The sequence below is a fragment of the Talaromyces rugulosus genome, chromosome VI (genome assembly GCF_013368755.1).
Source record: "Talaromyces rugulosus chromosome VI, complete sequence".
Classification (NCBI taxonomy): Eukaryota; Fungi; Ascomycota; class Eurotiomycetes; order Eurotiales; family Trichocomaceae; genus Talaromyces; species Talaromyces rugulosus.
This window is the reverse complement of record NC_049566.1, coordinates 4,686,375-4,708,875: the sequence shown is the minus strand read 5'-3', so window position 1 is coordinate 4,708,875 and position 22,501 is coordinate 4,686,375. Positions and strand designations below refer to the sequence as shown.

General features: G+C 47.6%; 8 protein-coding genes across 8 annotated transcripts; 3 read left to right on the top strand and 5 right to left on the bottom strand.

The window, feature by feature from the left end:
• Positions 1 to 147: 147 nt before the first annotated feature.
• On the bottom strand, positions 148 to 2,643 carry TRUGW13939_11937 (uncharacterized protein; the record flags this gene model as incomplete). Its single annotated transcript, XM_035495041.1, has 8 exons — positions 148 to 421; positions 549 to 941; positions 989 to 1,119; positions 1,235 to 1,540; positions 1,660 to 1,803; positions 1,869 to 2,152; positions 2,233 to 2,399; positions 2,471 to 2,643. 8 exons carry the CDS (start codon positions 2,641 to 2,643, stop codon positions 148 to 150), a joined length of 1,872 nt encoding a protein of 623 aa, XP_035350934.1.
• A 2,271-nt stretch (positions 2,644 to 4,914) lies between these two features.
• Positions 4,915 to 6,853, top strand: TRUGW13939_11936 (uncharacterized protein; the record flags this gene model as incomplete). Its single annotated transcript, XM_035495040.1, has 4 exons — positions 4,915 to 5,239; positions 5,315 to 5,392; positions 5,461 to 6,717; positions 6,777 to 6,853. The coding sequence occupies 4 exons, from the start codon at positions 4,915 to 4,917 to the stop codon at positions 6,851 to 6,853; spliced, it is 1,737 nt and encodes a 578-aa protein (XP_035350933.1).
• Positions 6,854 to 7,703: 850 nt separating this feature from the next.
• On the bottom strand, positions 7,704 to 8,934 carry TRUGW13939_11935 (uncharacterized protein; the record flags this gene model as incomplete). Its single annotated transcript, XM_035495039.1, has 4 exons — positions 7,704 to 8,112; positions 8,180 to 8,297; positions 8,346 to 8,718; positions 8,779 to 8,934. The coding sequence occupies 4 exons, from the start codon at positions 8,932 to 8,934 to the stop codon at positions 7,704 to 7,706; spliced, it is 1,056 nt and encodes a 351-aa protein (XP_035350932.1).
• Positions 8,935 to 10,367: 1,433 nt separating this feature from the next.
• On the top strand, positions 10,368 to 12,192 carry TRUGW13939_11934 (uncharacterized protein; the record flags this gene model as incomplete). Its single annotated transcript, XM_035495038.1, has 3 exons — positions 10,368 to 10,618; positions 10,675 to 10,875; positions 10,932 to 12,192. 3 exons carry the CDS (start codon positions 10,368 to 10,370, stop codon positions 12,190 to 12,192), a joined length of 1,713 nt encoding a protein of 570 aa, XP_035350931.1.
• Positions 12,193 to 12,803: 611 nt separating this feature from the next.
• On the bottom strand, positions 12,804 to 14,448 carry TRUGW13939_11933 (uncharacterized protein; the record flags this gene model as incomplete). The annotated part of the gene is made up of 3 exons (XM_035495037.1): positions 12,804 to 13,462; positions 13,521 to 14,049; positions 14,110 to 14,448. The coding sequence occupies 3 exons, from the start codon at positions 14,446 to 14,448 to the stop codon at positions 12,804 to 12,806; spliced, it is 1,527 nt and encodes a 508-aa protein (XP_035350930.1).
• Positions 14,449 to 14,988: 540 nt separating this feature from the next.
• Positions 14,989 to 16,235, bottom strand: TRUGW13939_11932 (uncharacterized protein; the record flags this gene model as incomplete). The annotated part of the gene is made up of 4 exons (XM_035495036.1): positions 14,989 to 15,360; positions 15,418 to 15,798; positions 15,851 to 16,125; positions 16,187 to 16,235. 4 exons carry the CDS (start codon positions 16,233 to 16,235, stop codon positions 14,989 to 14,991), a joined length of 1,077 nt encoding a protein of 358 aa, XP_035350929.1.
• A 1,805-nt stretch (positions 16,236 to 18,040) lies between these two features.
• Positions 18,041 to 19,402, bottom strand: TRUGW13939_11931 (uncharacterized protein; the record flags this gene model as incomplete). Its single annotated transcript, XM_035495035.1, has 2 exons — positions 18,041 to 18,630; positions 18,685 to 19,402. The coding sequence occupies 2 exons, from the start codon at positions 19,400 to 19,402 to the stop codon at positions 18,041 to 18,043; spliced, it is 1,308 nt and encodes a 435-aa protein (XP_035350928.1).
• A 1,239-nt stretch (positions 19,403 to 20,641) lies between these two features.
• TRUGW13939_11930 (uncharacterized protein) lies at positions 20,642 to 22,477 on the top strand (the record flags this gene model as incomplete). Its single annotated transcript, XM_035495034.1, has 1 exon — positions 20,642 to 22,477. One exon carries the CDS (start codon positions 20,642 to 20,644, stop codon positions 22,475 to 22,477), a length of 1,836 nt encoding a protein of 611 aa, XP_035350927.1.
• Positions 22,478 to 22,501: the final 24 nt, after the last annotated feature.

Sequence of the window (22,501 nt, the reverse complement as noted above, 5' to 3'; positions counted from 1 at the left end):
TTTCTCTCCGAAAGCGAGTGCTTTTGCATCTAATTCAGGGTCCGCTAATTTATTGACATAGACGACAGCTGGGAAAGTAATGATGTTATTCCCCCGATGAGGGAAAACAGTGGATTCATCTGGAACTGCTTTGACCGCATCTAGCGTTTACCCCTCGGACATAAAGAAAAAATGAGCGAATTCGGGGTTTTCCTTGGTCACGCTTGTAAAGATGTCGAATGCCTCCCGTTGGGCCTTGATGTTGTAGTTTCGGACATTAACGGGGAATCGGATGTAGCTTAATCCAATTTTTTTACTAGCAGGAGCGCTTTCGTCTAACCCGGTCATCTTTGATAGCTCGTTGAAAGGTCCCGAACCGGACTGGATTGAGGTGGGGCCGATGTCGTCAAATTGCTGAGAATAGGATGGCTCCACGACGGGACTGCCGTGCTGAAGCAGTAGGAAAGTTATAACTGGCTAAATAAAGACATACAGCGTCAGCTGTACTCTCTATATATACATGCAAACCGGGAGATGTAGTCTTTAGATTCTGAGGTCGGTAACTTTACCATTTCAGCATCCGGAATGAGAAGTTGGTCAAGTGGCTTGGGGTAGTGCCGTCTGGCCAAAGCTTGTTAACAAGTTCGTAGAGAGGCTCGGCCTTGTCGAGAGCAAAGGTATAGGATCGATGTGACCAAACATCACCTTCTTCGATGTCGTAAATCTTCACTGAGATAGATGTGACAAGGCCAAAATTGTGGCCCGCCCCTTGTATTACCCACCCAAGGTCAGGGTCCCCAGAATCAGCAGATATACCTTTAATACTACCATCAGCAAGGACTATTCTAGCTGAAACAAATTGATCGGAGATAAGTCCATCTTTACCCTGCAGGAAACCATGCCCACCACCCAAGCCAGGCCCAAGCAGGCTCGTGATTTCGCACCTTCCAGCAACTATCATGCTAGTTATTAGTAACAGTTTCGTCATTTACTGTACCTCACTTCTCACCAGTTTGCTTCCCGGCTTTCCACAGCGTCTACGAGTGTTTTCCCTATAATACCTCCTCCACATGTAGCAATATCTCCCTCATCTGAGATATTTACCGAGTCCAAACGCTTTGATTTGATTTGAATACCATTCTGCACCGTATCTAAACCAGCGATACAACCGTTCCCACCATTGTACGCAAGAAAGGGAATGTTGCGTGCGTTAGCATATTTCACGTTAAGCAGCGCGTCAGTATTTATTATTTACACTTTGTGTTAAAACTTTCTCATGGACAAAGGTTAAAGAAATAACTGTTTCGACAACATCTCCCTCCGTAGCGACCTCGACAACAGCGGTGAAGCCCGGAGATTTGTACTGAGACCAGCGAGCCGTGGCATTCGGGAATTCTGTATCGCCGGCAAGGAAGATATTCGCATCTGAAGATAATTTCGGCGCCAAAGTTGCGCGAATATCCACGTTCCCCGTCATTGTTATTTCTGTGTTGTATTGAGCGATAGGATTTACTGCGGAGCAATTCTTCATGGTTTTCAGGTAATAGAGGGTAGTATAGGACTATTGCTAATGTCAGCCTGACATCACATGTTCTGGGCAACCAACGCTCCAGTATAGCTGTGGTTTGGTTCGTACTCGGTGTCCTAGGCTGGCTGGAACCCCATGCGGGCCAAAATCACCCTCGCGGAGTCGCGGAAAATATCAACTGACATGTCGAAACTAGCATCTGGGTTTTGACCTGCCGGCAGGTGCGCACCCCAAATCTGGCGTTTTGTAATGGCCATTGTTTGCTGGGCAGCGTTGGCTGGGGCTGGGAACACGGTCTAAAGAACATTAGTTTTTGTTGTTTTTCTTTTTTTCCCCAAAAGAATAGACTACCTAAGCGTACCTCTGCCTGGATTAATCTGATATCGCCGTTTGAGTCGAGCTCAAACTGCTCGATGAAGCAGCCGACCCGTCCATTACTGCTCCGCTTGAACTTGATAAGAAAGACCAGCTGTACGGCCGGTCGTCCACCCACCAGCCAAAGACGCATATCCTCTCTGAGCCTTGCTGCAGACTCGCTCCAACCGGTCTCGAATACGACGGTTGGTAGAATGGCATGCAGGGGCTTGATTGTATAGTCGGGCTCTTTGTGTGATGCTTGGTATTGCCCAGTGAAGGTTGAAGACTCTAATGTATTTTCGTTAGACTGGCATTACTCTCTACTTTCATAAAAAAAAGTCAAGTACGAAAGGAAAGGATTAACATACTTGGGGAGTGAAGGAAGAGGAGATCGCGGGTAGCTTCTTGTCGGGTCAGAAATCCAGCAATGCCCATGTCGACAAGCGTGCTGGTCATCCAACTTCCGGGGAATTCGTGGATTTCTGTCACCATTGCTACCACAGAAAACACTTTCAGCAGGGAATTCCACCCGCATCTAGAGAAATATCTATTAGTTCTTGAAAAGGGAACGTGAAGAGCCCATTGTGAAGTGTCCAGGTGACTTACCGGTAGGGGCGGCCTTCGTTGCACTTTTGAAGAGCGTTGTAGATGATGAGTGCCGTATGCTCTTCTACGCCACTGTATTCAAAAAAACGCTCATCTCCTTGATGATTGACGATTTGACGTATTATGGTATCCGTCGAGGGGGCTTTGGGGGGCACAGGCGACTTGTTGGTCATGGTTGCAGTAGTGAATTGAATTTCTTGTGAGAGATGAAAGAGAGGCAGGTGGGGCTGGGGGTTGGGGGTAGGGAGGAGTGTGAGAAGAATAAACAAACATGGAGGGAAGGAATCACTTTTATATGGTGTGAATGTGGGTCCTCGATGTTATTATTACATTATTACACGTCATGACACGGTTATGGCGTGTTGTACACATACATCGGGAGAGTTTTGACTAGTAACGGTATGGAGCAATATTACAACAAACAAACTTGCTCGACTCATATGTATCGACAACAACAAATTTTTTTTCTATTTCCGCTCTTTAGCTACGTTTTAAGAGCTCTCCTATCGTTGAGACTTCGTGTCCGCTGGTCCTTGACGCTAGGTCTCCCCCCGGCGGAATCTCAGACGACACCACTATGTCAGCGCCCTCTACAACACCAACCAACTCCCTGTTACTAGTACCGACTGTCAAGTTAGGCCTGCAGATAGGAGAAGCCTAGCAAGTCTATCCCCATATCCGCAAGACACTTCTCCTGGACACTATCAACCGCATCGACTTTATCATCCGCGAAGTTTTACAGGGCAGATTTGACATCCTTATTTTCGTGGATGTCGCGACAATGACCGAGCATATGTAATATCGGAAGAAAGCCGATAAGCACTATCCAGCGAGCGACGCGTCTGAGGACAGGGAAACTGTACCGGCTGTGGTGGAGGAATTACTAGAGACGACAGGGACGTTTCAAGAACGGCGAAAGGATGAGCAATAAGGCTTTATTTACACGCTTATGGGTTTCTATACTTTAGCTCCTACGTGTTTTCATTCATAGGATATTTACATTATTTCATACTTCTAAGGACAGAAGCTTCTTTATATTCCCAGGACTCTATCATGTTATAACCACAGTAGATTCTACCAGCCCATTTCCCCTTTAGGGATTGATAGACCTCCCATTGACGGTCTCATCGCCTTAGGTCTGCGGCTCATCATAGCCAAACGCCGATATGTATACAATTTTCTAAGGTGACTTTATGCGATGTATCGGCAATATCAATGTAACCAAATAAGAAATCACCAAAGAGCCCTATATAATTGAATATATTTGATAGAAAAGCTCCCACTTTATGCAGCTTGCTGACCCTCACAATCATGCATGTGAAACAGGACTAGCCAGAGTTAGACGGCTTAGATATTTTAATAATATTATTTTGGTAAAAATAGAATTAACTACGAGTCTACGAGTCTAGCAGGCTAATCGTCCAAAACACAGTATAATGATAATCTAGAGTTAATCCAAGCCAAAATTGAACAACCAGATGCTAAAAGTTCAGAACATGTACCTAGATAGTTATAGTTCCAGATACTACTAGGTTTAGGCCAAATAATGATATATAACTACCATATTCGGTTTCAAGTGTTGGTAATCACCAATTATTCAACCGTGGCATGCTACCCACCCTTTATAGCCCGTTTGGAGCCAGTCGGTTTATTCCAATAATGACATGGAGCGAGCTAATATTCTTAGAACGGTGGGACGCCTTTCCAGACTATATCAGCCTATAATTGGTCCAGGTTCCGCCAAGCCTGCGGGGTTGAGCTCTAATAGTTGTATATTTGTCATAGATCTACAGGTAGATTTCCAGAGTCTGTGAATTATGCTATACTGTCTTACCCCCTCCAGTCACAGTCACGAGTTCATGGATGCCATAGTTGAAATTTTTCCTCCCTGGTAGCTCCCCCGGAACATGGCGGCGGCTAGTATTCACCCCAGCAATGTACAAGCCGCCGCGGCCCATAGATAAGGGCGAACATAGGGCTACGTAGATGTATGATTGGTTGTGCAGGTTAAGCTAAATGCCTCACCCAGCTAACAAAATCATACTTTGCAATCATAGTAGTGATAATAATAATAAGTGACCCCGGCAACAAATCTACAGGCCTGGCCCGAGTATTCAGATCTGGTCCTGGGATTGGTGGACACGCCTCTTTGCTCATAGACTGTTCCAGATAATTTCCAACAGGAGGAATGAGCATCGAGCCATGACTGGTACGCGGACATCTGCCAATAAACTCGAGGCAAGCCCACTTATCTGGCATTGATGTGCGGGGCGTTACACTCGCTCTCAGCGCTAGCACTATAGTAGCAGGAGCTGAGGCTTCAACCAAGCTTTTTCGCCAATGCCCACCCCCAGTATTAAATAGTTATAAGTGGGCCATTTCCAAGGCCACCCTTTTGCTTCCTCTAAGCTTCAACAAAACACAAGAGACACCGATCCGGCGTGATGTCCAAGAATCCAGTGATGTCGCCTGACAGTGGTTACATAAAGCCACAAGCGCGCGCTCCTCACGATCCAAATGTCGCGTTTGAGGAGTATCATTACTACGCGCAGAAAACCCGCGAAGAAGAAGACAACCTTGAGTCTCCCAAACTCAACTTGCGGCAACTCGTTAGCCTGAAGAAGAACCCTCAGGATAGCAGCGTTGGCGAGAATCCGATTGCGACTTTAACCGAAAAGGACTATGCTAGTGTTGAGAACAGGCTCACGATATCCGACGAGGAGTGGACGAACGCCAGTCGCGCATTGCGAACCGCATCATGGGGCGCTTGTGAGTTGAATGTTGCCCGTACAAGGAAAGATGTCACAAACACAATTTACTGATCCATCGCTTTCCTCCATAAAGGCTTCTACCTAATTACTACCGACGTTCTCGGACCATATGGATCGGCTTTCGCGATGGGAACTCTAGGATGGGGACCGGGTGAGTGATACCGCTCCCAAAGACAATAGCACCTCTTTCAGGACGATTATGTCTGACAAAATAGAAAGGGATTGCTTTGTACACCGTTTTTGGCTTCATGGCTGGCTATTCCGGATACCTGGTTTGGCGAGTTTTCATGGGCGTCGACAGTCACCAATTCCCCGCCAGAAACTACGGCGACATTGCATTTAGGACATGGGGTAGCTCCGTTCGACATCTTACAAATGTCATGCAGGCCATTGCCCTCCTGCTTCTAGTTGGTCAGGTCACCATCCAGTTTGGGGAGAACATATCTCAAGTGTCTAAATTTCGCCTATGCTACGCCGTCTGTCCGGTCCTGTTCGTCTGTGCCGGCTTCTTCGTCTCCCAAATCCGGACGCTCCGATCCTTTGGGTGGATAGCAAACTTCTCCGTTTGGGTCAACCTGTTGGTAATTTTCATATCAATGGGCGTCATAGCGCACTCGCCTCCAAACTTCGCCATCTCAACGCTCGGTTCCGCAGGTAGCGCTGTAAACCCCGACACAATTACCCCGGTTGATGGCAAGTATCCTCCAATCATCCACTATAATGGTCTTCCTCCGAACGGGTTGGTTGGTTCAATTAACGGACTCTTGTCTGCTGTATTGGCTTACGCAGGTATTCAGCTTTTCGTTGAATTCATGGCCGAGATGAGACGTCCGAGAGACTTTATCAAGGCAATGTGGGGAGCCCAATTTTTTGTCTACAGCGTTTATCTTATATACGGGTGCTTTATTTATCATTATCAAGGCCAGTATAGCTTCAGTCCAAGTTATCAAGGCGTCAGCATTTATGGCTGGCAAACCGCTGGTAACATGATTTCGCTAGTGAGCGCTCTTATAGCCGCCGGTCTATACGGGAACATTGGCGTCAAAGTGGTGTACAACAACGTCTTTATGGATCTGTTCCGCGCTCCTCCACTTACTACTAGGTTGGGGAAAATCATCTATGCATGCCTAGTCCCGGTATTTTGGATAATTGCATTCATCATTGCCGCCGCGATTCCTGACTACTTTGGCTTTGTGAGCGTGATGTCAGCTTCTATGTTACTCAACTTGACATACACATTGCCCCCTCTGTTTGCCTTGGGCTTCGATATCCAGAAGAACGCCATTCGTGCTGAAGATGGAGAAGGATTTGACCCCAACACTGGTAGAGTCGCCCGACATGAGTCAACCGTGCAACGATGGGTGCGCGGTTTCTGGAGCGGAGGCTCTTTCCAGGTTGGCATCAATATCTGGCACGTGTTGTATATCTTGGCTTCCCTAGCTATGAGTGGACTCGGAATGTATGCTGCTATTGAAGGTATGTTCGCTTATTGTACGTTTTGCCTATTTTCGCAAAGATATTAACCGAATTCACAGGCATGATCGAGGCATTCAAAAATCCTGAGCTTAACTCTTTTTCGTGCAGATCGCCGCTTGACCTCAGCCCCCAGTGATTTCCATACTCAACCGTATTTTAATATATCATGACGTATTTTTTTAGGTCTTATAATAAAATAAAGTTCCGATTAGTGTTTACATGTAACCACAGACGGTTAACAACCAACGTACACTTGATATTTTCAGGTTAGCAAGGATCCAATCATATCAAATCATTCTAATCCCAGCTACACCTAAGCCGGCATAATGACTCGTCGGCTTACCCAGATTACAATTTATGTCACAAGTCTATTCTTCGTTACACGGCGATAACACGTCATATACTATATTTGACACAAGAATCGACATAGTTGCGAATAGATCTCGTTCCGAGATCTTACTTATTTGCCCATTGAGTGTCATGTATTTCCCCTATTGCCGTCAAGCAGAAATTTATTGTATAGGCTCTTTTGCAGAACAGTTATTCTATGACGAACTATTTTTCTAGTCTGCAAGCCAGAACTACATTCCAAAACCTCCAGTTCAGCCTAATCTGTAAATTTACCTCGTCATTAATCGAATTCAGTAGTTAGATAAATAATTACTCCATCTCTTACATGACAAAGTTACAGATCATAGTGATGCAAACTGGACATGGCCATTCATGACTGGATATCAATTGTAACTGGTTGACTTGAGGAAACCATTTCTTATGACCTCTATCTATGTACATTAAGATGATAATTTAGACATTTAGCGGCTTGAATTACAATATCCCTTTCTAGCTCTCCTGGAGGATCAAGTTTCGGATAGAGCTGGATGTCATTTCGCAAATGACGTCATAAGCTACGACATGAATTCGTGTGTTCGTTTCGAGTTTCAAATATTATTGTATGAATTATTTGTCTTCCTAGCACTCTTTTATTATCAATCCTCATTCGAAGAAACAACCGTTATGTCTACCTGTTTGGTAATGCCCCTCCCGTCGTCTCCTGTTAATATTCGCTCAAGGCTATCGGTTTCTCCCATACGATCGTCAGAGTTTACATATCTCTCACTTCTCCTAGACTGACCAGTGACGTCAACTGTCGAAGTCACTCTATTCCTGCTAAAGGGCGAGGTGAGTTCATATGATTTGGACTTGGTGACGCTGGACAGCTTTCGCACAGAGGACATGACCAGAGGACGAATACAGGGGACTGAAGATGTGATGATAATGATGGCGTTTTCCGCGTAGCCCCAGCGGATCAAATCAATACCTCCAGAGGCACCTATATTTGTCACACTGGGGACTTGGTCAAGTTCAGTTGTTTTTATGATCGATGCAACCATGGCTCTGTGACAGATCAGCATATGTAACTAGATTTCGGTGTCGACGGTGAACAGGCGCTTCCAGTACGTACAGTAGGCCGAGACTTAGAAGAAATATCAATGTAATCTTCACTCCGAATTTCAAGTTCAAGTTCCAGAATATGATTGTTGGGAAAACGGCCAGGAAGAAGTCTGTGGCCGTGTTGACGGCTGATACACGTTAGTCATATTTCTATGTGGAGAGGGAAGGCCACTAACAGGAAGAAAAATATGAAAACTTCACGACTGCTACAATATCTCCGCAAGTTGTCTTTACGGTTGCGTCCCACAGAATGTTTACATTCCGGCAAATGCTGAGTGGGAGAACAGCAGACACGATGTTGCCGCACAGTTGCAGCAGCATGCTGATCCAGAGTACGATTTGGTATTTTTTGTTCTTTCCAAGAATCCTGAGCAAATAAAGAACAAACGATGTGCGGGCGATACCAGTGCTTATAGTAACAAGTGGTATTTGGATTGCGATATACTTGAGGACAAGCATCGACGACTCGCGGGGAAGCGTCGAGAGATTTTGGCCAAAGCCGTTGTTGACAGAAAGTGTTAAGAATACCGTCGATGCGATTGATAATCCCTAGAAATACAAAAAGGTTAGAGGTTATGTAAAGCAAGACCCTAGCGGGGAAGAGGTTACCAATGCTAGGCTCATCAAGACATCGTCTACACCAAAATGTCGGATTTTAATTTTGGCAATCAATCTCAAAATCAAGATGATTATTGCCACGGCCATTGAAGCCCATATCCCCCTCATAAGGGCTGGGCCCTGGTTGGACCCCGACTGGGAAGTCATCGATATGAATGAAAATGGCACAGCCGCAAACGTTCTTTGAAATCACAGATGCGCAAAATAGTCCTAAGTACTGAGTAGGCGAATAATTAAGTATTTAATATTCAAGCTCCGTAGTTCCTCACTTTGAAGTCCCACTTCAACCACACTTTTACGAATGGGGAATATCTTACGTACCTACAAAAGGTAAAGTTAAAATGACTGGCTCACATCCGACGTTTCCCTGGTTCCACGGCTTTGTCTCACTGTTGTGGCTGCGAGTTCGTATCACAGTCGCGTTTAGAGTTTTTACTATGGTACTCTATTCACTTTATTAGTGGCTGACGAGCGAAAAGTCGTCCAAGGTGCGGCAGGGACTGGTGCATAATTCCTTGGTTCGAGATTGGCACTGTATCGGCCGTAGCCTAGATAACCCATTTGTGTTTTAAGGCCTGTGGAGATTGCTTCTGAACGTCGGTAGTTATTAAATATTATTTCCGAGATTCGCACATGTCGCCATACGGTGTTGTTTGTCTACATGTGTAGTAGGAAAATAATTTTCTGTCCATAAACTTTAATAGGCCAATATGTCGATCAATTATACTGGTCTCTCCTTAACATCCAACAAGTTGGTTGCTGCACGACAGAATGGCTCGTACGTTATCATATCTGCGCCACCCTCGGGAATTGTCTCTCGTCTGCACAAATTATTATCCGGAAATTATGGAGCCTACATGTCAAAATTGCTGTTTAGAGTTCGACAGGCAAACTCTTGGCACACAGCATGGACACTAATCTGGGCTGGAATATCGGGTTAGCGCGACTGAAGATTTTTACTCCTGTTTTGAAGTTTCTTCACCCCCGGAAACGGAAGAACAAACGTGGGGGAACAAAAAACACTGGATACTATCGCCCTTCAACGTGCAAAAGGCCGAAAACAACAATTGCTCAGACAATACTGAATCTCGCCATGAGCTCAGTGTGGCAAGATCCGACAGGCCGATGGTTCCGATCTTAATAAATGGTCTCGGAACTCCACAATTCCACGTGTGAGCCATGGTAAGCGTACTAATAATCGGCGATTCTAAGAGACTAGAGCCAGGGGAGAGAAAAAAAGAAGCAGCTTGTTTAGGCGCCACCGACTCCCATGGCCAATTACAGATTGAACTGTGACGTTTTAGTAGTATTGCGCATCTCACTAGTAGATGAAGAGCTACCGAATTAGGGCAATCCGGTACATCTACAACTTAACTAGAGGATTGTGCTGTACGGAGTACAGCGACGAATTTTACGTACCCACCACACGAGCTCCAGCTAAACACATTGGGATAAACGTCCGACAGCCGGTATTGATAATTATACAGGTGTCACCAGTCTCTACGGACACAAAATTGGCCACCCAATATAAGTGAGACCCGGCCTATTCTTGCTTCTTCATATTCCTCACAGAATTGGAAATGAAGACTCCAACGAATTGGACGGCACTTTTTGTGCTAGCCTTGGCGGCATTTGGGTCTTGTCATTGCAACTGTCGCTGTTTACCTGGCGATAGCTGCTGGCCTTCAACGTCCCAATGGGACTCACTCAATCGGACCGTCAACGGTCGCTTGGTTGCAACTGTGCCCATTGGATCTCCTTGCCATGACCCTCACTACGATGAAGCCGCTTGTGCAGATCTCCAATCTAACTGGAACTTGCCGCAGACCCAGTGAGCATTGACGTCTTTCGACTATGAACAGTACTAATGAATGTCGCTATGTCCAGCTTCGTCTCTTCATCGTCTGTGATGCAAACCTATTTTTCCAATCAAAGCTGTGACCCCTTTACTTCCGAGTCCAGCGAGTGTCGCCTTGGCAATTACGTGAATTATGCTGTGAATGTCTCGTCCAGCCACGATGTAGCAGCAGCTATCAAATTCGCAAAATCTAACAACATTCGTTTTGTCATTCGGAACACTGGTCATGAGTAAGCCTTCTTCTCTGCTGCGACAGAATACATAAAGTACTAAGACACGAAACCAGCTATTTCGGTCGCTCAACAGGCGCCGGTGCTTTATCAGTTTGGACCCATCACCTGAATGATATCGAATACATTGACTGGTCGGATGCCACATACTCCGGACCGGCTCTTAAACTTGGTAGTGGTGTTATGGGTTTTCAAGTCCTGGAAGCTTCTTCGGCCAGGGGACTTGTAGTTGTTGGTGGCGAATGCCCAACGGTTGGCCTCGCTGGGGGGTATACCCAAGGCGGAGGCCATTCTGCTTTGAGTACTTCTTTTGGCCTTGGAGCAGATCAGACTCTAGCTATGGAGGTAGTAACTGCAGAAGGTGATCTTGTCACAGCGTCACAAACCGAGAATATCGATCTCTTCTGGGCTCTCAGCGGTGGTGGTGCCGGAAATTGGGGCGTTGTCATGTCTGTTACCGTGAAAGCGTACCCAGACACTATCGTTTCTGGTGCCGCGCTCCAGTTTCTTGCCTCTAACACGACTACCGACATATTTTACGAAGCTATCACAAGATTCCATACGTTATTACCTGATATGATTGATGCAGGTGTCTCTGTAATCTACGAGATGACTTCCCAGGCATTCATCATCCATCCGGTCACTGCCTATAATATGACGTCCGACGATGTCAAATCCATATTATCGCCTTTTCTTTCGACTCTTACCGACCTAGAAATTTCCTACGCGGTATCATATACTCAAAAGACTGGGTACTACGATCACTACAATACTTACATGGGCCCCCTACCATATGGCAACCTGGAAGTTGGAGCCTATACTTACGGCGGTCGACTCGTCCCACGCTCTGTCCTTGAATCAAAGTCTAGCACAGAATTTTTTGGCTCGGCTTTGCGCAATTTGACTGAGGGTGGGCTTATTGCTGTCGGCGTGGGCTTGGATGTTTCCAATAAAAAGGGAGACAAGCCCGCCAACGCTGTCTTTCCCGAGTGGCGTAACGCAGCTATCACTATGCAGGTCGGTCTTACTTGGAATGACTCGGCTCCTTGGTCCCAGATGGTCGCCAATCAGTTTAAGATGACGAACAAGTTTATGCCTCAGCTTGAAGCTGCAACGCCTGGCGGCGGTGCCTACGAAAATGAAGGCGATTTCCGCCAGCCTAACTGGCAGCAAACCTTCTTTGGCTCGAACTATCAACGACTGAAGGATATTAAGGGAAAATGGGACCCGCATTCGTTCTTTTACGTTCTCAAGGGCGTGGGAAGTGAGCATTGGACGGTCGATGAGTCGGGGCGCATGTGCGAATCTCACGCGTGATCATGCTCAGAAGCCGGCTCGCCGGCCATTATAGACGTAAAATAATTTCACCAAAATCATAGATTGGACATGTTATTGTTATTTACACAGCTATTATAGACTATCTTATTAATATTACATGTGTCGAAAGAAGGCAAGACGGCACAACCGTTTAAGATGGCATATCGCAATTCATGACCCCAGTTGCCTGAAGGTATCAATTGATACGCATAAAATCTACAATATCCGGTCCTTTTAATCCGTACTCTAAACTGCCCCAGTGGGACCTATCAGCCTTCAAACCAACTATATCCCCGCATCTATAAGTTTCTCCCGCAGCTCGTGGGACTAGGGAAACAGCTGCTTTGAATCTCTAGTCCATGCTCTACACTAATTAAACCCTAGGTATTCTTTTCAATAAACCATAAGATCAGCTTCTGCATGGTGGCGGTGATGATGATACTGAGGAGTGCTCGTGACAGCATCATGAATGGGGGCGAATCAATACACAGAACATTTTACTGGTTTGACATACAAATCAGCTCATAAATGTCATTTGCCTATCGCTTAATCCTTTAATCCATTTTCTATATCTCACATATACTCTATTAATGAATTCTTCACTTCTTCACTCAGCTAGAAATTCGATTCTTCGACCGCGCACGGATCCGAGCCCCATACTTCCAAAACAAGACCGGAATCAGAATCATCGCCAACGAGAGAAACGCCAACAAACTCGTCGCCCACTCGACACCGAGCCGGTGAAACATTGCCGGTCCAAACAGAGGGAAAGCAGCAGCGAAGCCGCTCCGCACCATGGTGTTGCCCGCAATGGCGCTGTTGGCAATGGTCATGTAGACGTCGATTATATAGTTGAAGCACTGGACGAAGATCATGTACATGCCCATGCCAATGGGGAATCCGCCAATGGCCATGCCGATCCAGTGGATTTCCGGGTTGGACGTCCAGGCAAAGATGAACAAGCCCACTGGAACGAGAATGGAGCCGATTATCATAATCGGGAGACGTTCCTCGGGGATGATAATGGGTTTACCATCTATATCCATCTTGGGTGGCTTAGCAGTTATTAGAATGTGTGCAATGACCACGGCACAGCCGCACAAGACACCAACGACAATACCAAGAAATGGAAGAGAGCTGATTCCCAAGTTCCAGTGGCGGATTTCCTCAAAGACGATCGGGTATGCCACATAGAAGAGGTATAGCATGCCATAGATAAAGGCCTGGTAAATCGTCACGGCGATGAGGATGGGCTCGGTGGCGAGGAGCACTGGAAAAGCATTGTCAGCGCAAGAGTCTAAATGGCCGCTTTATATACATGCACATACTAAAAGCCCGGATGAGGTATATCCTCGCAATGTCTGACACTGTCAAAGCCTTGCCATCAAACTGCGACCTCGCATCCGGAACTCCGTCTTTCCGCAACCTGGCAGCCCTTTGGCGCAGCAACAGAGGCGCATAAGTCTCTGGCAATGCGACCAACAAGAGGAGTGCGCAGATACCGCCCATGATGCAGCTAATCCACTGTGTCCACCGCCATCCAACATTCTCAGTCACGAAATCGCCAATAACGGGGGCCAAGCTAGGCGACCAGAACAGCGTCCCCACGCAGCAAGTCAATGCAACTGACCGTTGGATCGGGTTCCATATATCAACCAGAGCACCGCCGATGAGCGCGAGCGGCGCGGCGCCGAATGTACCTTGGAAAAAACGAGATACGAGAATGGTGGCCATATTCTGACCAACGGCGGCGGGGATGCAGAAGATGGTGAACAGGGACATGCCAATAACTGCTGGCCATTTGCGGCCAAAGTGCTCTGACAAGGGGCCCCAGATTGGAGGGCCGACACAGTATCCCTAGACATGGTGAGCTGGAAGCCCCGGAATCATGCATGTCTGCTTGAATATCCTGCTTACGATCATGAAAAGACTAACGCCCAGCGTGACCACAGTCCTGCTGGCGTTGTATTCTGCGCTGATCGCTTGACTGCCACTGCTGAAAATGCTGCTTCCGATGGCCGTTGCCAGACACGCATACACCCATATCCCCGTTGTTCCTGCTTTGCGTGTAAACGTCCAATTCTGGGGGTTGTCACGGTCATCCGATCCAGTCCACCTCACGATATTACAGTCCACCTCTGGCGCCAGCTCGGGTTCTTTGGGGAAATCTTTCTCGGGGTCTCGATCTATGCCGTGGCTCGAGGGCACCGGGGTCGATGAGCTGTCGGACGCAGCATCGACGCTGGGACTGGCCATATTCGCGTGATGCCAGTGTCCCAAGGTTTTGACAGGGAGCAGCACACCTGGTATGAAATAGACTTATACATCAAGCTCCTCGGATCCTCTGAAAGTACCTACAACATCGTATTGATAATTTAATGCGCCGATATCCCGATCTGGACTAAGTGAGGCTGCAGCTTACTTGCCTAAACGGGATATTTTCGAGCTATTCGCCGGGTTTCGGCCGCCGATTCGCCTGAATGGTGGACCAGGGCCTGGATCGGCACGTGTTCCGAGATAAAGAAGATAAAGCGTGAGATTGTCAGATTAATGAAGGAATAATCGCACATTATTATTCCTAGCAAGTTTAACACCAACCAATCAATTGTTCTGTCGTTGGTTGTGCCATTGGTGCTGGCTGCGGCCGGCAGCCAGGACGTCCCTAAACATATTTCTTTTTATAAACTGGAGGAATGAACCATATTCTTAAATGGGGTCCCAAAGAAGTCTCTTTTTTTCACGTCTAGCACAAAACATAAAGCCTGGATTATCGCTGAAAAGGGAAATGAAACACGTTTACAGCTTCGCAGCCTCGACACGGCGGCCAATCTCGTCGAATTCGATCTTCTTGCCCGTGATCAGACTCTCCTGCAGCGCACAGCCAATCTTGACTGCCTTGACAGCTCCATCCAGGCGCATCGGCGGCGGGGTGTTGTCCAGGCACGAGGCCGTGAACTCGTTGGCCTCGGTGATAAAGGCCTCGCGGAAGCGACCGTAGTAGTCGGGAGGGATCTCGCGCCGGATACCAGTGGACTCGTAGAGGTTCACCAGGTTCAGCTGGGGCTGCGTGTTGACTGCGATTTTTCCATCTGTTCCGAAGATCTCGGTGGTGTCTTCTTGGCCGGCAGCCATCATGCGAGAGCAGTACAACTGGGCAATTTTTCCGCCCTAGCAAGTATGAGTCAGTTTGGCGGACTAGCAAAAGGGCAAGATAGGATAGCTTACGTAGAACTCGATAATACCAATGGCATTGTCACGGTCATTGTGCTTCCGCAATTCCGGCTGTACAGCAGTGATTCCGACAGCAGTGACACTCTTGACAATGCTGTCCTCGCCAAAGAACCACAGAGCAAGATCGATGTCGTGGATCGAGCAGTCAACAAAGATACCACCACTGAACTCAGCGTATGCGACGAAGAATCCTGAAGGGTCCAGTTTGTCACACGTCTGCGAGCGGAAGACAGACGGCACGCCAATGTCGCCGTTGACCATGCGGCGATGAGCATCGCGATATGAAGCGTCGAAGCGGCGCGAGAATCCGCAGATGACTTTTTGGGCGGGGAATTTCTTGATAGACTGCTTGTAGGCAGTGACGACGCTTTGTGACTGTTGTTGGTTAGCTTTGTCAGTTACTCAGGTAAGATGGGGAAAAACATACGATTTCAGGGCTTGTGCTGAGCGGCTTCTCGCACATCACATGGAGACCCTTTTCAATAGCCTTGATGGCCTGCTCGGCGTGAATCGTCGTCGCACTTGCAACGACCACTGCCTGCAGGGTAGGTTCTTCTCTGAGCAGCTCGTCGTAGTCGAGGTATGTTCGCACGCTGGGCCATTCTCTCTTTGCGGCGTCGAGCTCGGCCTGCACGGGCGAGCTGACTGCGAGGAGTTCAGCGCGAGGAGTCAGGGTAGCGAAATGGCGAGCATGGCGCAGACCTAGTGGTCAATTGATTAGCCAATGGACAAATACTGCATCAACATGAAGCTATGTGCTTACCCATGCGACCTAGGCCGGCCACGGCCACCTGGAGCTTCGGAGACGACATTCTTCTGGATATGACGGAAAATGTACTATGAAATACAGCGAAAAAACAAAAGCTAAACACAACAAACAGACTTGGAGTATGGAAACAAATTCAATGAGCGAGAGTCCGGTTCATATACCAGGCACAAGCAACACGATCCGCGGTCAAGCTGTTGAGATTCTCCTGCAGCCACGGTAGCTCAATTCCGAAGCAGTCTCCGGTTTTCTGCGGGGTAACTACTGGGCAACTATCAAGCTGGTCCCCTCTTCTCCACTGATTCTGCTGTGTTCTTTGGAGATGCTTGACGCATGCGGTTAAGCCTCGGCGCTTCTCCGCTTTTTCGCTGCTGCTCCAACACCCGGAAAGTGGTTTCCTTGCCAGCACTCGGGATGCCGCCGACTGCTCGGAATTACATAAAGTATACAGTTAGTTTGCTATACAGAGTACATCTATGCCAATTCTGCAGTGTTCAACTCGAATCTGTTGTTCCCAGGCATCGTCCGGGTCAGGTCGTTTGTGTTCTGGCTGGCGAGAAGCGGTGTGCACGCTGCTAGCCGGATCAGGCAGTTCCTATGAGAATCGCAGTTTCTAGGCTTTAGATGGTCAATACGAGTCTCTAAGGCCAGCATACTGGGGAATGATCACTGGTTAAAACTGTATGCAAGAAGTCAGCTGGTTATTCTTATTATTGACTGGTCGACCGCAACAAGTATTCCGAACTCTGTACCGGTTTTCTCTCCGACGACCAATCGGTTATTAATTTTCCACAGCATTTGCTCTTGCAATCATATTTTCCAGAACTACGCTTTCTTTTTAGTGTAGACAAAATTCCATGGGCGAGAACTTGGAAATGGAGTTTCAACGAGGTTACAAGCAATAACAGACAGTCTAGAAAACAGTCAACGTTTAATTCACGGTTTAACATCCCCGCCGACTTTACAAGACTCATTTAATATTCCCTTCAGAAAATAGTAAAATGGTTACATTAAAATTCTATATGTATCAAGATCTACCAGCTCAAGGAGCTCATGGCATGGCATGATCGACAATTAAGCAATCCCTTCAGCAGTCTTCATACTAAGTTATAGCTTGTATAGTAAGCAAGCAAACTGTAAAAATAGCATCAAAAGGCCTAGGCAAGCCTAGAAGCCCGCAACAGAGGTATGCACCATGGAAGCCACGCCAGTGAACACTGCGTTAGTGGCCGATACGGTCACGCTTCTAGATGCCAATTGCATTCTCCCACTAGGCTGGCTGCTTGTGGGCAGGTTCAAGGCCGTTCCGGGCATGCTACTAGACACGGGATAGTTGCTGATGGGTATGGCGGCTGCTGTAGGCTGGGCGCCGCCAGGAACACCTCCGGTCTCAGTGATCGGCGTGGATTCGGTGGCAGTTGGAACAGAGATTGGTCTAGATCCGCCTATCACGCCATTTTCTTGCCCTTGCGACTGTGATCCACTTCCAGGCTGTTCAGCCGATTCACCACCTGGAGACGAGCCTCCAGATGCTGGGGAAGTTGCCACTGATAGGATTCCAGTCAAAGCCGGGACCGTGACAGCGACAGGGGCGGTAAACCCCCAGCTTGTACGGCAAGTCGTCGTATCTCACCCTGAGCGGTGGCCAAAAGAGCCGAGTATGCATTGCAAGGGCTTTATATCTTGATTCCAGATTTCTCGTGTTCGATGACATCTTCAAGGAACCCTGAACTGGCCCTGCAACGTCGTGGCCAGCCCTAACTGTGGCTCTGGCGCCTCGTATGCCATTTGTCACAGCGTCATCGTAAAAGGCCGCTAGCGGATTGAAGTACTATCACAATACCCAAGGAATCAAGCTGCTTCCAAGTGCGCCAGATGCTCGGCACGAAGCGCCTCTGGGTCGTTCATCTCAAATGCGAAATTCCAGATGCGTTCGGCGACACTGCGCTGGTATTTGGAATTCGTATGAAAGTCGTCTCCTTTAGAGCTCTTACTGCCCACATGCTGTATCAATGCGGGAGTTACTGCCCACCGGAGCTCTTGATTATCGTCGGCATATTGTTCAGTCAACATGTCAACGTAGCCGACATGTCTCGACTCGTAGAATTCAATGAGATCCGGAACTCGCTCCTGCGGGAACACGAAGCCTTGAGAGCAGCAGCCGAATCTCGGCATATCGTGAACGCCATAAGCAATCGGGAGCATGGACACTTGGCCGCAAGCAAAAAACAAGCCAATCAACAGTGGCATGCATAGAAAGGTAATCACAGCAATGCTTTCGTTGGACAGAAAACGCTTGGAAGAGTGAACGCGGTGTCGTATTCCCACAAGGCTGAGCCAAATCGCTGCCGTGGCGATGAGGGAGAAAAAAAGGTACGTCGGCCATTCTTCAGAGTTCCATCCGAGGTATTCTTCAGTATAAAATATCCGCAGGTACAGGTCTAACTATGTGGTCAGTATTTTTGTCCGTCACATTGATTGTTAAGGATACGCACACTCAGAGCGTCCTAGGTCGGCAGTTTGGCTCTCGGCTTTATCCAGTGCTTCTCTCACACGATGTAACCAGCCATCCAAAGCAACGACATCATCTTCTAATATCACCACATGAGAGGCGTTGGTGGCCTGGCATGCCTTGAGAAGATAGGTATAGTCGAAGAGCCCTTTCTCAATACCGGACAATTTGTTCTGCGCCTGCTCCAATTCAACAATCCGGTTCAGATCCACCTTGTCGTGGTCGTACAGCAGTACTGTGTCGGCAACGTCGTGAAACCACTTTTCCGAGTATGCTGGGTGCAGGTTCGGATCGCTGTGGGCGACGAAGAGAATCAGGTGCAGGCTCGCTCGTTCGGATTCGGAGAGACCCTCGAGGGTTGATCCGACTGCTGTTTTAAAATATCTGGCGCCATTGCGAGCTATCGTTGCGAAACCGAGGCAGATGTCTGCATCGCCGGAGGAATGCGTCGGGACGAGCTCGCCGGAGTTGACTTGATCGATGAACGCATCTGCCTGTTCAGAGCGCGTGTGCGAGTATCGTGGCAGATAGCCTGTCTCGGGGTCAAAGAAAGCAGACGAGGGGTCTCGATAGTACGTCGTGCGAGCGATCTGGACGAGGAGGACGTAAAAGACGAGGAAGAACAGAAAGATTCTGGCCGGAACGGATCGCAACAGAGCTGTCGCGGACGGGACCGACTTGCAGATATGTAGACGCATCATAGCCAGCTGGTCATCAGGGTGTTGCAAGGATCAAGGCGTGTCGGCGTTCAATCGGTGCAACTAGTGCATGATTTTCATGCGTGACTCCCTTGTTTGGCAAGTGACGTGAGGTCAAGTGTTGGTGTTGGGGATACTGAGCTAAACTCTTGGCGTCACGTTCTTCCATAACAACCTCTCTCCGACCATTGCCATTGATCCACACCGTAAAAATTGAATTTAACCGCCTGGATCTAAAATAATAATTTTAAAAAAATAAGAGGACGGGTGAGCGACAGCAAAAAACATACAACAGCTGGGATTCGCTGGTGGTCACCCACCCAACTACTAACCAGCCGGCGTGTGGCTTAAGTACGGCTGAGCGGACGGGAAGCCCTGTTTTCCACACCCTATGGTCGTATGTACTATATACAAAGATTTAATGAGTTATAACCTCCTCGTTCTATAATTTCGGACTCCACAATCACAAAATGAGTCTCTTCCAACATTGAAGATCATAATGCCCTGGTGGATACCATTCCTCTTCCTTTTTCATAGATAGAATCTATTCTCTAGTAATATTAAAATTATTATAAGTAGTACGTTTGTTGGTCTTTGTTCATATGGTGGGGCACGTTCAATACTTGGCATTTGACACATCTCTATAATAAATATATTAAGATGTCCTAGGCTTGACTGTGAACTGTCCGGCTACTAATTCAGCTTATACAATGGTTTGTGCAATTATGGATATGCTATTTTTTATTACCTAGCAAATTCAGTACTTCAATACTAGTAAAGGTGGATCCTAAGCAAATGTTGATCTTATATTTATAACATTATTGCGTTTTTTTTTCTTTGTAAGATGATCTACGGTCTGTCAATGATAAAGTCCGAAATCAATACAAAATAAAGTTTATATTTAGTGTAATAATATCCTGCGCTGATAACTGCCCGACCGCTAACTGGATGGATCATTGGCATATAGCGACGATAACACTGGTGCATCCCCGCCCCGGGTTTGTCGCCGTTGACACAACCCAACATTGAACTTGTTCTGACAACAACTAAACAACGAACATGTCTATCAGAAGGGTACCATCCTATCAACCATTCCAATGTTTTATCTGTCTACACCGTTTCACCCGACATGAAAACCTGAAGCGACATGCTGCCCTCCACGTTCGTTCCCAGAACGATGAAGCGATCCACTGTAGCTTCTGTTCGGCCACTTTCTCACGCCCGGATCTATGCCATCGCCATATGAAGAGAAAGCATCCGGAATATGAGGTAAAGCAGACTACGAAGCGACTAAGAAGAAGTCCTGACGTTTGGTCAGTTGGAGGAAATAATATGAACTCTGCTTCACCTCCAAATCGTCCCAGCGGGGTTTCTCCTCAGAGCCCGGTCGAGGATAGTACATTGGAGGTGTCTCTTTGTCCGAGGGATTCTCAGCTGGAGCATGGCTATGATTTAGAGAGCACAAATCCTGCGCAAAAAGAGGTCAGAAACAATGCTGCTCCGTTCTCATTCAGCGATTCGACCTTGCAAGATGCGACAACTATGGAACAGAAGCTCCTACTCGAGGAATCCCTCTTTAACCCCACAAATGTCGCCGGCATACCACAACCCACTTCATACAACACCGACTTGGCCGTCTTCGACTTTAGCCAAGATATCCCGGATCCTCTTCTACTCGATGACTTGAGCCCAAGTCCATCTCCGGACGATTGGATGCCGTCTCCTTTACAAACTAAGCGGGGCTGCGATCTGTTCTTCGCACACGTCTCTCTATTTGTCCCTTTTCTTCATCAACCGACATTTAACACCTCTACAACCCCTCCTCACCTGCTCGTCAGCATGCTCTCCCTCGCCTATCAATACGCTGAAGATCCCGAATGCGGTGATCAGGAAAGCTCAGGTGCCAACCTGTCTCTTTGTTGCTTTCGTCGAGCCCAAGTTCTCATTGCCGCCGAGGACAGCAGTGCAGGTACATTATCGAACAACGTCTCCCTCGTTCAATCGTATCTGCTACTCCAAATATGTGCTATTATGTATTATTGTGGCGATTACTCGGCCTACGGATTAAAATTACACTCCAGCATGATCTCTCTAGCTCGTGCCGGCGGAATTATGCAGCAAATGTCAATCGAGTCTACTACGACCGAGGACCTAGATTCATTATGGCGGGAGTTCATCAGAGCCGAGACTCATAAGCGAACAGTTTTTGCTGTCCATCAAATTGACGCGCTCTGGTATCAATTCTTCTCTATCCCGCGTTCAATCTCACATTTGGAAGTGAAGCATGATCTGCCATGTCCAGAGGACCACTGGGCGGCTTCTTCGTCTATGGATTGGGCGCATCGACGTCTTGTGGCGAGGAATTCTGAACCCTCAGTCCCATATGCGGTTGCAGTTCGGCGATTTATCTCAGCCGATTCGGATCTCAGCACGATCCCGCCGTTTGATCCATATGGAGCTATCAACATCGCACAATTTCTGATCTCTAGCGCCCGTGAAATCTCGGGCTGGTCCTCCATGACGGGAATGCTGAGCATAGAACGATTCGAGGCGCTGAGATCATCGCTCATCGCGCTTAGCCCCTTTATTCGTCCGCAACGCGAAAGCCCAACAACAATAACGCACGCTGCAGCCTGTACGGCCACATGGGAGACAGCCATGATAGAATTGCAGATGTGGTCTCCGTCTCATACTGGGGGCATCGTGGAGGGGAGCATCAATGCCGTACTAAATCAATCCGCTTCCCTGGCCGCTTCATATGACTTCCTGTGTGAAGACAACGCGTCCGAAGCTATTCAACCACACGTTGATTGGTTCTTGCGCTATCTTGATGAGACACCGGTACCGGACTCTGAGGCCCCGTGGATTGCCTTGTACGCGTACAAAGCATTTTTGATTGCTTGGCAACTTATCTGTGGCGGTGTACATGGTGCTATGCGCGTTGTCGGTGTCGATGATGGCAACAAAGAGCAAGCTTTAATGTGGGCAAGGAAGGTTTTCCAGCGCAGAGGGCGATGGCAAGTTGGCAAGCTTGTGATGTCATGCTTGGACGAGCTTGCGAAACAGTGTTTACGCTGAAGCTCATTACGAATTACCCTGTTA